This window comes from Haliaeetus albicilla, chromosome 7 (assembly GCF_947461875.1).
Source record: "Haliaeetus albicilla chromosome 7, bHalAlb1.1, whole genome shotgun sequence".
Lineage (NCBI taxonomy): Eukaryota > Metazoa > Chordata > Aves > Accipitriformes > Accipitridae > Haliaeetus > Haliaeetus albicilla.
In genome coordinates, this window is record NC_091489.1 from 38,275,122 (window position 1) to 38,288,491 (window position 13,370).

The window sequence follows — 13,370 nt, forward strand, 5'->3', positions numbered from 1 at the left end:
TTTTCTCCACAGTTTATTTATGATGAAAAAGTCTCCTGGTAAGTATATCCGGCCGTGAATCCCTTTTCTTTTCATTTTTTCTGATTATACCACAAAAGCTGCAATAAGTAGGGTTCATCAGGGAAGGAGGGGAAAGCTAAAAAGCTCTGCAGGACAACTCAGGCAGCAGTTTCCTGCTGCGTGAGAAACCTCAGCACAAGATGGGCTAGAATAACTCATTTTCTGAGCCAGAAAGGAAAGCCTAGGAGAGCGTCACTCAGACTGTCTCCCGATACAGCAGCTGCAGTCGGTGCCCTCTGCCCACCCTGCAGCAGCCCGGGGATGGCGATGTGCTCAGCAGAGGCAGAGACTGCTGCTTGGGTGCCAGTGTGCCAGGAATGTCAGCTGCCTGGGAACAGAAGGGACCACCCAAGCAGTCATAAATAAGTGTGTTCCAATATTTGGATTTTTAATAATTTAATAATTTAAAAACCAAAAGCTCCTACGGCAATATTAAAGAGCAAATGACCGGTTTGAAGGAAGAAAAATATAGATATATGTTAAAATGTATATGTTAATATCCCCATGAATGTACTTAAAGGTACCGTAATAGGTGTGGTAGGTGAGGAGGGCTTCAAACACTTTTAAAAGTGTACTTTCGGTTGTTTTGCTTTCATGGTTTTGTTTTCAGCACCTCTCGGGGCTTGTAGAGTGACAGTGGTAGCTTTGATTTCACTCACAGCCAGTAATATTTAGATTACAAGCACTAGGGGGAGTCAGGCTTTTTGGGTTGCATGTTTTCTTAAACTTGTTCTCACTGCGGGATTTATGTTTAATTTCAGAGAGGGATTTCTGAAACACAGAGTTTTGCAATGGCTTGTTTTTCTTTGTTTTTTTGTTTGTTTGTTTGTTTTTTGTTTTTTTAACTAAAATTGACTTGAGGCCCAATTGTATTTGACTGTGCCCTTCAACTAAAACACATCAATGTGGAAGCCGAGTGTTGAACTGCCAGAAGCAGGGAATGAGATATTGATATGGTTAGTGCAACGTCTCAAAATCCTTAAAGAGAAAATGGCCCATGAGTTTTAGTATATAGCAGTCTGAAAATGGATGACTTCCACAAGGACTAGCAGATTGCCATAGGGAGCTATGCAGAATACAGCATTTTGGTCAATGAAAAAGATTACCTAGAAACAAGTTCTAAAAGTGATATTCTATTTTGTTTTCATGCAAATTTCATTAGTTTGACTCAGAAACAGTGGAGAAAAAAAATAAGAATATCTAATCAGCAGTTTAAACTGCTGCCTGCTATACATTCTCAGTGGTTATGCAGCAGCGGTAGCGAAAGAGCAGCTGCCCCTTGTTCAGGTCATCTCGGCATAATCAGTGTGCTTTAGCATGCCTCAGAAAGCCCAACGTCCTGCTTTAGACCCATGCAGGCAGAGCAGGATGACTGCTCCCTTCCCTCTGCTGCAGCCTCCACAGGTATTGTCCTTACAGAAGTGTCGATATTCCTTGGGTGCACGATTTGTTCACTGAACTTCAGGGTTTAGTCATTTGTTCTTAGCTGTCAGGTTGATTTGTCCAAGTAAAACCAGAGCAGAAGTCAAGAAAACAAAGGACGCATCACACATGGGCATGTGAGCCATTTCTTTACATATCCCCTTTTCTAGAGGTGTCTTAAGACAGCCCAAGAGGGTCAAGCCTTTCCACAAGTTTGTGGTGTGACAGATGGGGGAATGGCTGAACTTGGGCAGCTGTCTGCTGTGCCCTGCTCTAATGTGTTTTCTGTGTCGCTCTTGTTTGCAGGTGGGAGTCCTTAGTCTTAGTGCTGATGTATGTCATCTACATCGTTATCATGAAGTAAGTCAAATGCGCCTTCGGCTTGTTTAGCTTGTAAGGCTTCCTGCTCCAGTACTTTTCCAGAGGTTGCAAAGGTAATTGAAGAGAGCTGCAGGCTGTGGGCAGGGCTTCCATTGCATGGCCCAGCTTGCACGCCAGCAGCACCTCCCATAGCAGGGGTTAAAGCACTTTGCCCTGTCGTCTCCCTGTCTGTAATTTGTCCTGATGAGGCAGGAAGGGGCTGCCTATCCCCTTAGTACAGATCCGAGGATCAGATGTGTAAAGGTGGATGGTGTTTTACGGATCTCACCCTGTGTGTGCTGACTAAGGCTAATGCAGCAAGTCCACGGCAGAGCAGAGAATCGAATGTGTCTCTTGAGTCCCACCAGACCAGTCTCTTCTGACTTTGCTTTAGCATCCCTACTCAGAAACAAACACATGGGAGATTTCAGTCTACTTTTTATGGGTGCAAAACTCCACAGCAATTTGTTCTTGCTTGCTTGGAGACCCCTGATAAAACTATAGCACAATCAGCATGGATTTTCTGAGCATCTGACCTGTGTAACTTCTTTCACACAAGTTCATACTAGCAAAACTAGTCTGTTCTGTTCTTTGGTTCCCCTCCTCCTGCCTTGTTTTTAAAAGCCAGTGGAAAGGAAACCCAGATTTAAACTGGAACATTCAACAAAACCTACCAGCTGCCAAGCACACCAGTGGTCTTGTCTCAACAAGTAAGAGTAGAGATTTGTTTTGAAATTATGAATAGAGTAAATATTGTGAGAGCAATTCTCAGTGAGAACAGCAAAACACTCAGGCTGGGTTGAAGGGAACATAAGTCAGAATTCATCTCACTTCTAATAATTAGAAACTTTGTCTTAAACATGGAGGGTAGCTTCACCCTTGCAACAATTAACTGACCAGCAAAACAGACAGTTGTAATGTCTGAATCTAGAATAGATATTTTTTTCTGAAAGCAATGCTGTAGTGTGAACAGGTGTTTCAGACCTGTTTGGATATAGCCAGGGAGATTGTCGGCCTGGTTAGGGACCTTGGCCAGGTGTTCACAGTGGTCTACCCTTGCCTTTGAGTATCATGGTGAGATCCTCGGCTCATATTTTTGTCAGCTCCTGGCTACTCCAAACAAAATAAGAAACAAAGAATATTTCTCCCCCCCCTCCCAAGTTGGAACAGAATTTAGCATATGGTGTTGTGTTTCTGTGGTAGGTCTTCACAGGTAAAACAACACTCATGCTCAGGTGTGATTACGTGGTAAAAAAATAAATTTGGATGATGACAAGTAATCATTATTTGCTATGCAGTGTATTAATTGCACATAATACATGTCATTCAAGAGTCATGTCCTGTATCTATTGTAGCCTTCTGTCTATGGAGAGATTGCATTGTATACAGTTTAGTTAGAGTGCTGGCATACTGTGGCTAGATTTCCTTAAAACCAGAGTGGTTTTCTTCCCTCCCGTAATTGGACCGCACAGGATATGAGTCTGGGAAAGGAAGACTGTCAAGAAATCCACGTGGAAGGAGCAAAGGTACATCTAGAATTTGTTTCATTTGTGCAGGTACAACTCAACCATACATCACTGCTTTGAAAGGAAGACAAAAAACTCTGCAAATATGGTGAATGGTTTAGCAAGTAACACGGAAATGGATGATAACAGCAACTGCGATGCCACAGTGGTGTTACTAAAGAAAGGTAACTGTTCCAGTAAGTCACCCTGCTTGCTTGCATCATTCTGAATGTTTAAAAGTTTGTCTGTTAGTCATACAGTGTGGCCTGCTTCTGCCTATCAGCGATGAAATAGGCGCAGAGGTGGTCCTTTTGTAACTCCCCTGCCAGACGGCCATGGTTCCTGTGCCTGGGGGCACGGTGTGGTGACCCCAGCTACTGCGTCCTTTGCTGCTGGAGGCAGTTCAGGCCTCCTCTGGGTAGTTATTGCTGCTGGACAAGTGTCTGGCTGAAAGGACTCCTCCAGCTTCAAGGCTGACTTGCCCAGGAGCTACTTATTTAGACCGTTACAGCCATGCCATTGTAAGTCCTCCTGTGGGCGCTGTTATTCTGCACTTAAGATGCCCATTTACATCTAGTACCGCCAGTTAAATTTAACTCCATTCCAAAGTGACAGAAACTGGGCAGGGAGAAAGGCCCTACTTATACTAGTGTACACTTCCCCCCGGTTAAGGGAGGGTGGGGACTCTGTGTTGGTCTTGGTAGCATGATCATACTGCACATGCTGTCTTGAATGTGCACAACTTTTCCATGTAAACTTTAAGTGGATTTCACTTTGGCTGAAATCTACTCCTGCTTGACTTTAGTTATGATCATGTATAAAAATGTTTGTATTTCTTCAGATTAAAAAAAATTCACCCACTCCATAGCTCAGCAGCAGTAGCTCGATGTGTGCATTTGCAAGCATGTGCTAAACTGTATTTACAGAAGATAGGGGTTTTTTTATCTTTGCAACAGTCAACAAGCATGTGCAGTAACTGCTTGGGATTTATATGCACATATCCTCAGGAATAACACCTGCCCCTGTCCAGTCACTGGTTTAACTTGAGAAGGAGCTCTAGAGCTCTAGCTTGTCTAAAGCAGTCCTGGTCTCTGACTACAGAGGGGCTGCCCTTTTTTTTTTTTTTCTGGACTAAAAAAAAATATTTAACAAAAATAGGTCTCTCTCTTCCTGCAAACAGTAATTGAAAGACATAGTCTTTATACAGTACACAACTAAACATGAAATGTAGAGGAGTTGGTTTGCTGACATCAAACCCTTTGAGTCTACCAAAGGCCAGCTATCGTGTTACTGCCTTATTGCTGAGGGAAGGCTTTTGTTAGTGCTGTGCACTCTGCTTTGGGGAAGCTGCTTTCATGGGAACAGCTCTGTAGCCTGGGGCTCAACAGCAAAACTGTGCCGGCAACATGACTACACTCTGTACCAGTAAAGCTAGACTGGTAAAACTTGGTAAGCATAAACTTGGGCCTTAGTCATCTAGGTTTACCCGGTGGCCTCAGCGTTACGCACCAATGAGGCAGTTTTGGTTCTGGGATTTGGTTGAAATCTCCCCAGAATGCATCTTCGCATGACACTGCTCAGCTGCTGGTAATTTTTTGTTTTGGACGCTTGTGGTTACTCAAACTGGCTGAGGAAGGAAGACGAAAGGATTGCTTCATTTTCTTGCAGATTGTTCCTGTATTTACTTGGCACTGGGCCACTGGAAGCCCAGACAGACAAGTGGTGCTGCTGTGCACATCAGCCAGTAGCATGGGGTCGCAAACAGCACCCATTGCAACAGGTTGCCTGAGGGTTTCAGACACTACTGTTTGCTTTCTGAGGGCTTTTCTGCACAGAGGACCAAAAAGAATCAAACAGGAGGATTTCTGGGCAGTTCCCCCAAGTGCCATGCAGGAAATGCCAGCATGGAAAAAGTCACAAGGAAAAGCTGTCTGGCTGCTCTGGTTTTTTTGAATATGGATGACCCCACTTGTCTACCCCAATCCATGGAAACCTTCTCAGTCAAAAAAAAAAAGTGACACTAAGGCCAAGGAGATGCTCTTCTGTAAGACTAACAGTGGTGGTAATAAATAGTAATGCCATGAAACATTTGCCAGTGTTCAGCACTGATTTTAATAAACCAAAGCAGAGATGTGTTGGGAAAGACCTCAGGTTTCCCTGCTGCCAGGTCCCAGTCCTGGCCCAGAGTTCACAGCTCGAGGTAGCATCCAGGCACAGAAGGGATGGATGCTGGCACTGTGGCACCCCAGAGGTAATGGGCACTGGCACTGTGCCCCAGCTGGAGCGTGATTCAGGTACCTGCCCCTGTCTCCTTGTTCCTTTGCTCCTGCACTGTGGGTCACACCCCACGGACTGGCACATGCGCTTGCTGCCAGGTTTGATAGCACTTCCCAGCCATGAGCTGCGAGTCCAGGATGCAGGAACCTGCTTTTCATTTGCATTGGTACCCTGCAGGAACACAGTGACTATTTCCTCACCCCTGTCTACGGTTAATGGTGGGTGAGGCCGATATCCTCACAGAAGTGCAGATTATAATAGTGGAATTAATGCAGCTTTACTGCAGCACCATTTCTACCTTGGTGGAACAGCTTCTGCGGAAGCAGTCATCTGCCTAACACAGGCCTATGGTGGGCTATACAGAGCAGATTTAATTCTCCGTAATGAGTAAGGGTGGAGATACCATGTTGGCAATTTACTTAAGGACAGAAATGTAGGACGTGTAAAGACAGAAATTAAGGACAGAGGCGGCATATTTTGAATGGTGGTAGCTGAAGGAATGGTTCTTACAAAGGACTTCTGGAACCTGCGGGTTTATTCTTCCAAGAGCCACGTAGGGCAGAGGGAGAAACTGCTGGAAGAAGACTTCAATTTCTCTTTGTTCCTTGGCTTCAGGAAATTTCCACCGTAAAGCCTCAGTGATCATGGTGGATGAGCTGCTGTCTGCCTACCCACACCAGCTTTCATTTTCTGAGGCTGGGCTCCGGATCATGATAACCAGCCACTTCCCTCCCAAAACACGTCTCTCCATGGCCAGCCGCATGTTAATCAATGAGGTATGTCTTTCATCTCCCCATGCCTCCCCCTCTCCTTCTGAATTTGCCTTTTTCTGTAGCAGTGTTTGAGTCGAAATGGAACTGTTGTGCTTCTTCTGGATTCCTGATAGCATTTTCCCAGATTTTATCCTTCTGTCACTGACTTTACTAAATCGTCCCTTGTTATCTGTCCCCATGGAGATTTTAGCAAAGAGAGTTTCAAGTCATTATGTGGTTCTGTTACCTGTAGCTGTTGCTCACAGGAGGTGCCCCCTGCATTGATTGGACATTAATATCGCTTGCACTTACTTAATAACACGGTACTCCGCAGAGTCTGCACTTAGTCTGGCCCTGGTCTTGGAGTACTCCTGGAGTCAATTCTACAGCCACTGGTCCTCCTCTTATAAAAGTTGTATATGTGAGATTTATCTAGTCATCTGCAAGCAAGCATTGCATTATACCTGATCAAAATTAATCCCTTTTGCTTTTAAAGCCAAACTTTTAAAGAACTCTGGACATCCTCTGTTCCTCCCTTTCTCTTTAAAAAATTAAATTTAAAAAAATCTGTCTTTCAGCAAGAATTTGTGCCTATGTTTACAGAGACAAAGGCTGATCAACAGCAGGACTTACACCAATGGTGAGTCAGAAGTAGCAATCAAAATACCTATCAAGCACGTGGTTGAGAATGGAACGGGCCCCAGCAACTCCACCGAGCGGGGTGTGAATGGCACACGGCGAGATGAAGACATGGCTGAGGCTGGGAATGAGACAGAGAACGAGAATGAGGATAACGAGAACAATGAAAACGATGAGGAAGAGGAAGATGATGATGATGATGATGATGACCATGAAGGGCCATACACACCTTTTGACCTACCCAGTAAGAAGCTCCTGGGTTTGTGTTGTTCCAGAAAGCAAAACTCAGTTTGGGTGTGCCAGAAAGCATCGCAAACACGTGTTGAGGTAGAAGTGTCTCTGAGAGCTCCCATCAGCCTGTGCCTTGCAGTGTAGTTCCTGGTCACGGCTAAAAGGTGGGAAGAACTGGGAAGCAGCAGGAACTTCTCAGGATGCAGACTCCTGGGCTTGGACACACCTCTGCTGCAGCTCATACATTGGCCCGGAGCTGATGTTGCAGTCAGAGGGGAGAGGCAGCAATCTCCGTGGGGTTGTTCCTGCCCCCAAAACCTGGGTCACCCTCTTGGAGAGACCCACCTCTCTCTGCTGACTGTGGAGGAAGCTGAGGATGGTGGAGCCGCTGGCAGGGTGCCTGAACGCAGGTCAGATGCACCTGCATCTAGGCCTTACTTTTGCTGGGAAATGAGGTGCGCTTTTACCTCAGTGGTAAGGTGTAGTGCTAGCGGAGACAAGGCAGTGGTGGCGCTGATGTGGAGCGGAGACAAAAGAAGGTCCTGGGCACCTCTGCTTCCTGATTTTAACTAGGCACGGCCACAGTGCCTTCTCACTCTTTCTGGAGAGCTTAGAAAGTTAGAACAGCTTTGTGACCTGTGAAAAACCACATGTGCCTCAGGTTGCTGAGTGCTGCGCCTGCAGGATGGAGATCTCCTTTTTGCCAAGTCCCTCTTACCTCATCAGGGCTCTAGTCCTGGGATAATTATAACGTATCCCTGCCCTACCTTTGACTCACAGTTGCCACAGCTGGCAAGATCTGCTGGGCTGCTGGCCAAATCTGCTGTGTTGCAGACAAGCCAGAATACTGTAGGGTCTGGTCCTGCCCTTTACACGTGAGAGATGTTTTTGGGAACTCCTGTTCAGATCTCCTTACTCAAACAGTGTAGCTGTAGTTTGAGTAAGGAAAAAAAGTGAGCCTTGAAGAGAGTAATTTAGATGTCTTATGGACCATGACACTAGCTTCGTAGTATGGGAAAGGTCAGCATGGACTTCTGGAGATCTCTGGTTCAAACCCCTGCTCAGAGCAGGTTGCCCAAGGTTGTGTCCAGTTGAGTTTTGATTATCTATAAGGATGGAGATCTCACAGTCTTTTGGGGTACCTGTTCCAGTGTTTGACCACCCTCATAGGAGGAAAAAAAAAAGAAAATGCACAACTTATGGTAGCACCTATTCTCAATTTCCCTTATTGCAAGTTGAGTCCATTGGCTCTTATAATTTCCTTGTGCATTTCTATGAAGGGCCTGGCTCCATCTTTCCTATACCCTCCTCTTAGGTGGTTGAAGATGGATCATATCTCTTTCTAGAACTTGCTTTTTGTATGGTACCTGTAAGAACTTGACCCAGGGAGGGTAGCAGGTGTGCTCTGACCCATTACTTAACAAACTCTCAGGGAGGCACTTCATACTCCTTCCCTGTGCCCCTCTCTGCCCTCCCATTTCTGCCATCACACCGCGATCTTCTGAACAAAGAATGTCTTGTCATTGTCTTGTTTGGATAGCAGTTAGGTTGAGGTGCCCCTGGCATCTTGCTTGTTAATATTAACAAAATAATAACATTTTGGACTAAAGCAGACTAGAATTGTGATTGTTTCCCTTTTTTTGTTTTACAGCTGGCAAGATAGAAATTCTGAAGTGGCTCTTCACATGGCCATTGAGTTTTGTCCTGTACTTCACAGTGCCCAATTGTAACAAACCCCACTTGGAAAAATGGTTTATGGTTACCTTTGCTTCCTCTACCCTCTGGATTGCAGCTTTCTCCTACATGATGGTGTGGATGGTACGTACCAACTAAAGCAGAAACCGCAGCCTGGGAGAGGCAACAGAAGTGGCTTTTGTCAGCTTAGAGAAATGTGTAGAAAGTTCTACCTACCTGAATTTTTAGATGAGAAACCTTAAGTCTGCTTCCATTTCTATTAGACCTGTCCACACTCAGAAAGAAAGTTAGGGGCCAGTAGCCATGGCCTTTGAACTTGATTCAGGGCTGGAATTTCACCCAGATTCTTTAATATGGGAAAAAATTACACTTGCACCAATTTAACACCTCCTTGTTGTGCAGGGCAGTGTAAAGAGGCCCTGATGCTAGTAAGAATCTGGCCTCAACAGCTTTTCCTTTTCTTGGAGCAAGCAAGCTTGAGAGACAGAGTTGTGAATGATAACACTTTGAACTCAGCGTGAACAAAAGCCAGATTCTTGCACAACTACTCTAGTCAACAGGAACTTAATTCTACCTCATTATCCTAAAGGTAGAAGGGGATAAATAAAAACACAAGGAAATCCAAGCATAGTTGGCCTGTTCACAGGGGAGTTTTGTGCACTGGCTGGGTCATTGAGCCTGTTAGCTTGCTGCAGACCTCATTACATGATATGCTTCTCTTTAAAGAAAGCGTGAGTTTGCACTGAGCAATAAACTCTGTCTCACAGCATCTTGCAGAACTGGGCCAAGCTGGTCTGTGATTTTAATTCTTATAAACAGCTTGACAGTTTATTTCCTCTCCTTAGGTGACAATCATTGGCTACACACTGGGAATTCCAGATGTGATCATGGGCATCACTTTCTTGGCAGCTGGAACCAGTGTGCCAGACTGCATGGCAAGCCTTATTGTGGCAAGGCAAGGTAGGTTCATCACAGAGATGTTGTACTGCTATGGAAGTGTTTCCTTGTGTACTCTTCCTCTCTAGGTAGCGGAGGTGTATCCAGAATGTGAAAACATACAGAGCCCTTTTCCTGAGGCTGAAATTTAAAACAAGAACAAAGAAGGAAATTAATTATGTTGCTATTGCAAAGCAGCTAACAGGTTCTTAATGACAGTCTGGAACAAGTTTTGGCACTATTGTTAACTTCAAGCCTTCCCCAAAAGTCACAACGTTTTTCTTAATTTAAATATCGGTGGTATAGAATTGTTTAGAACATAGCATAAGGGTCTTTCAGGTCACTTTCCAGCTTTTCTCCGCAGTCATAAGGTCTGGAAGATACTACTGTTTTTAAGGAAAACTTTTTTTTCTCCCCCTTGTGACTCCAGCAACAGGTGTTTTAAGAGAAAAAGAAAGTTGTCGGTACTGCTTTGGGTAACAAACCCAGTGGCTCTTCATTGAAACAGCCGGCTACTTAATAGACTACCCGAAGACCTAATCTAATCAGTCCAGTATAGAAACTCATGTGTCATGGTTACAGTAAAGCATCGACAGCCCCACTGAGCATGGCAACAGAGTGCCAGCAGGTCACAGCCAGCACAGCCAGTGGCCAGGGTCCCCACAGCAGCGGAGGATTAGTTGAGGGAAGTTCTTAGATGTTCCTGGAAGGTGGGTTCAGCCCCTTCAACCCTGCTGGCCTTGTATGGTGGGGAGGACAAAGGGGAGAGGGAAGGGATGGGGTGAGGGGGATCTCCCTTAACTCTTGCCTTAATCTGTGGAAATTGTCTGGATTAGCTCAGATTAATGTATTTCACTTTAGAAGCTGAAAGACTTTTCTGAGTGTATGTCTGATTGTACATGATTTCCATTCCTGCAGGTATGGGAGATATGGCTGTGTCCAACTCCATCGGAAGCAATGTTTTTGATATTTTAATTGGCCTAGGCCTGCCGTGGGCTTTGCAGACCCTAGCAGTGAATTATGGATCATATGTAAGTCCTACATTTGTTCACATGATTCTTATTTATTAATTAATTTATTTTTTTTAAAAACATATCTATTTAGGAAAAAAAAATGAAGTCCAAAATTCTGTGGATTGGATTTGAAGAAACAAATAGTTTTGCTCTGTTACAATTTGGGAGAAGTAGCAATTAATTGTCAGTGGACATTCCCCATCCTTTGGGGGACAAGTACTTCCATTTCCTCCTTAAAGGCAGCAGTCTGTGCTGAAATAAGCTAACTCACTAGAGTATACTGTATTTTCACGCATTGAATATATTCCAAGTAAGGAGAATGATCCTGTTTTTAATATACCAGAGTGGATGAACACATAGGTGGAAAGTAAAGGATAGAGCAGACCTGTAGGTCTTCTGGTAAGAAAAATTCTGCTGTTTCTAAACTAACACACTGGAGGGTGAAGGAAGCTGTTAAATAACTGGGTATTTTAGAGTGTGACCATCATCAGGAAACACTGCAGAGCTTTCCTGTTTGAGAAAAACTACCCAATGCCAATGAAATCATCCTTTACTTCCCAAATTATAAGAGCCATCCCCCTGCCCCCAAAGTTGTTGTACGCTTCCTTCTGAGAAAGAAAAGCAGGAGATGCTGTGAAGCCCTAGAAGGAAGTCACTGTTGCTATTGCTGTTAGCTGTACAGCACTCAGACAGCAGTGTAGGACAGAAGGAATATTCTTGATTACAATCACTGAGTGAATGCAAAGTTAAAAGGCTGGAGAATCACAGAATTGTTGAGGTTGGCAAGTACCTCTGGAGATTGTCTAGTCCCCAACCCTCTGCTCAAAGCAGGGTCAGCTAGACCAGGATACTTAGGACCATGTCCAGTTTGGTCTTGAATACCTCCAAGGGTGGAGGCTGAACAGCTGCTCTCAGCAGCCTGTTCCAGTGTTTGAATGCTCTTGCAGTAAAAAAGTATTCTTATGTTTAAATGGAATTTCCGCATTTAAAATTGTGTGTGTTGCCTCTTGTTCTTTCAATGGGTACCACTCAGAAGAGTCTGGCTGCACTTTCTGTATCCTCTCTCACCAGGTATTTATACACAGCAGTAAGATCCCCCTGAATCTTCTCTTCTCCAGGCTGAACAGTCCCAGCTCTTTCAGCCTCTCTTTGTATGTCAGATGCTGCAGTCCCTTAAATCATCCTTGTGGGCCTTCACTAGACTTGCTCCAGGAAGTCCATATCTTCCTTTTATCGAGGAGCCCACAACTGGACCAAGCACTCCAGATGTCTCACCAGTGCTGAGTAGAGAATGATCATCTTCCTCTACCTGCTGGCAATGCTGCTCTTAATGGAGCCCAGGATGCTTTTGGTGCTCCATGCCACAAGAGTGCATTGCGGACTTCAGCTTGGTGTCCACCAGGATCAACAGGTCTTTCTCTGCCAAGCTGCTTTCCAGCTGGTCAGCCCCAGCATATACTGATACATGGGGTTATTCCTTCCCAGGTGCAGGACTTTTCATTTCCCTTTGTTGATGTTCATGAGTTTCCTGCCTGCGCATTTCTCCAGCCTGTCCAGGTCCCTCCGGATGGCAGCACAGCCCTCTGGTACATCACCACCCCTCCCAGTTTTGTATCAGCTGTGAACTTGCTGAGGGTGCCCTCTGCCCCATCATCCAGTTCTTTATTAAAGACGTTAAGCACTATTGACCCCTGGGGTAAACCACTAGTGACTGGCCTCCAGCTGGACTTTGAGCGCAGCGGTTCAGCCAGTTATCAGTCCACTCCACTGTCTACTTATTTAGTCTGTTCTTCCTCTGTCTGCCTATGAGGATGTTTGAGAGAGTGTCAAAAGCCTTGCTGAGGTCAACATAAACAACATCTGTTGCTCTCCCCTCATCCAGCAAGTCCACCTCATCATAGAAGGCTATCAGGCTGGGTATACATGATTTCCCCTTCACAAATCTGTATGTCTACTCGCAATCACATTTTTGTCTTTCATATGTTTCTAAGTGGTTCCCAGGATTATTTGCTCCATCACCTTCCCAGGGATCAAGATCAGGCTGACCAGCCTGTAGTTCTTGGGTCTTCCCTCTTCTTGAATACAGGAGTGACAAAAGGAAGCAATGCTGTAGGAATAAAATGCCTTTCTTTAATGAGCAGCTTATCTGTAGCTCATGTGTATTTTTGTGGAAAAGGATGAAAACAAGTGGCTGAACAGAAGCAGCCAGCTTTCATGGAGGCATAACAATGTCACTACTGTTTTGCACACCCAAAATGTTCGTTGTACAGTGTGATCACATGGTTAGAAAAGGCAGTCTTGGAAACAGCCCCACAATTAGCAAAGAGAGGTTCCTCAGTTTTCACTTGCAGTTCCTGGATTTCTCTCCAAATCCTTGGATAATTGGACTTCAAAACAAAACAAGCCTGCCCCCTCCATCCCCCATGTTATTAGTAATTAATTATTTAGGTATTATTAAGTTGCGAGAAAAGGCTAGAGTT

The 13,370-nt window shown here is 44.7% G+C and overlaps 1 protein-coding gene across 2 annotated transcripts in view; it reads left to right on the forward strand.

Moving 5' to 3' along the window:
* SLC24A3 (solute carrier family 24 member 3) overlaps positions 1–13,370 on the forward strand; it is a 181,514-nt gene that overhangs the window by 152,322 nt on the left and 15,822 nt on the right. The window contains exons 8-15 of one of the 2 annotated variants that reach the window (XM_069787790.1): positions 13–38; positions 1,789–1,842; positions 3,399–3,532; positions 6,240–6,400; positions 6,980–7,259; positions 8,898–9,064; positions 9,787–9,901; positions 10,796–10,908. In XM_069787790.1, the coding sequence (XP_069643891.1) occupies positions 13–38; positions 1,789–1,842; positions 3,399–3,532; positions 6,240–6,400; positions 6,980–7,259; positions 8,898–9,064; positions 9,787–9,901; positions 10,796–10,908 (1,050 nt within the window). Of the gene's footprint in view, positions 1–12; positions 39–1,788; positions 1,843–3,398; positions 3,545–6,239; positions 6,401–6,979; positions 7,260–8,897; positions 9,065–9,786; positions 9,902–10,795; positions 10,909–13,370 lie in introns of both variants that reach the window. The other variant, XM_069787789.1, reaches the window with a different exon arrangement.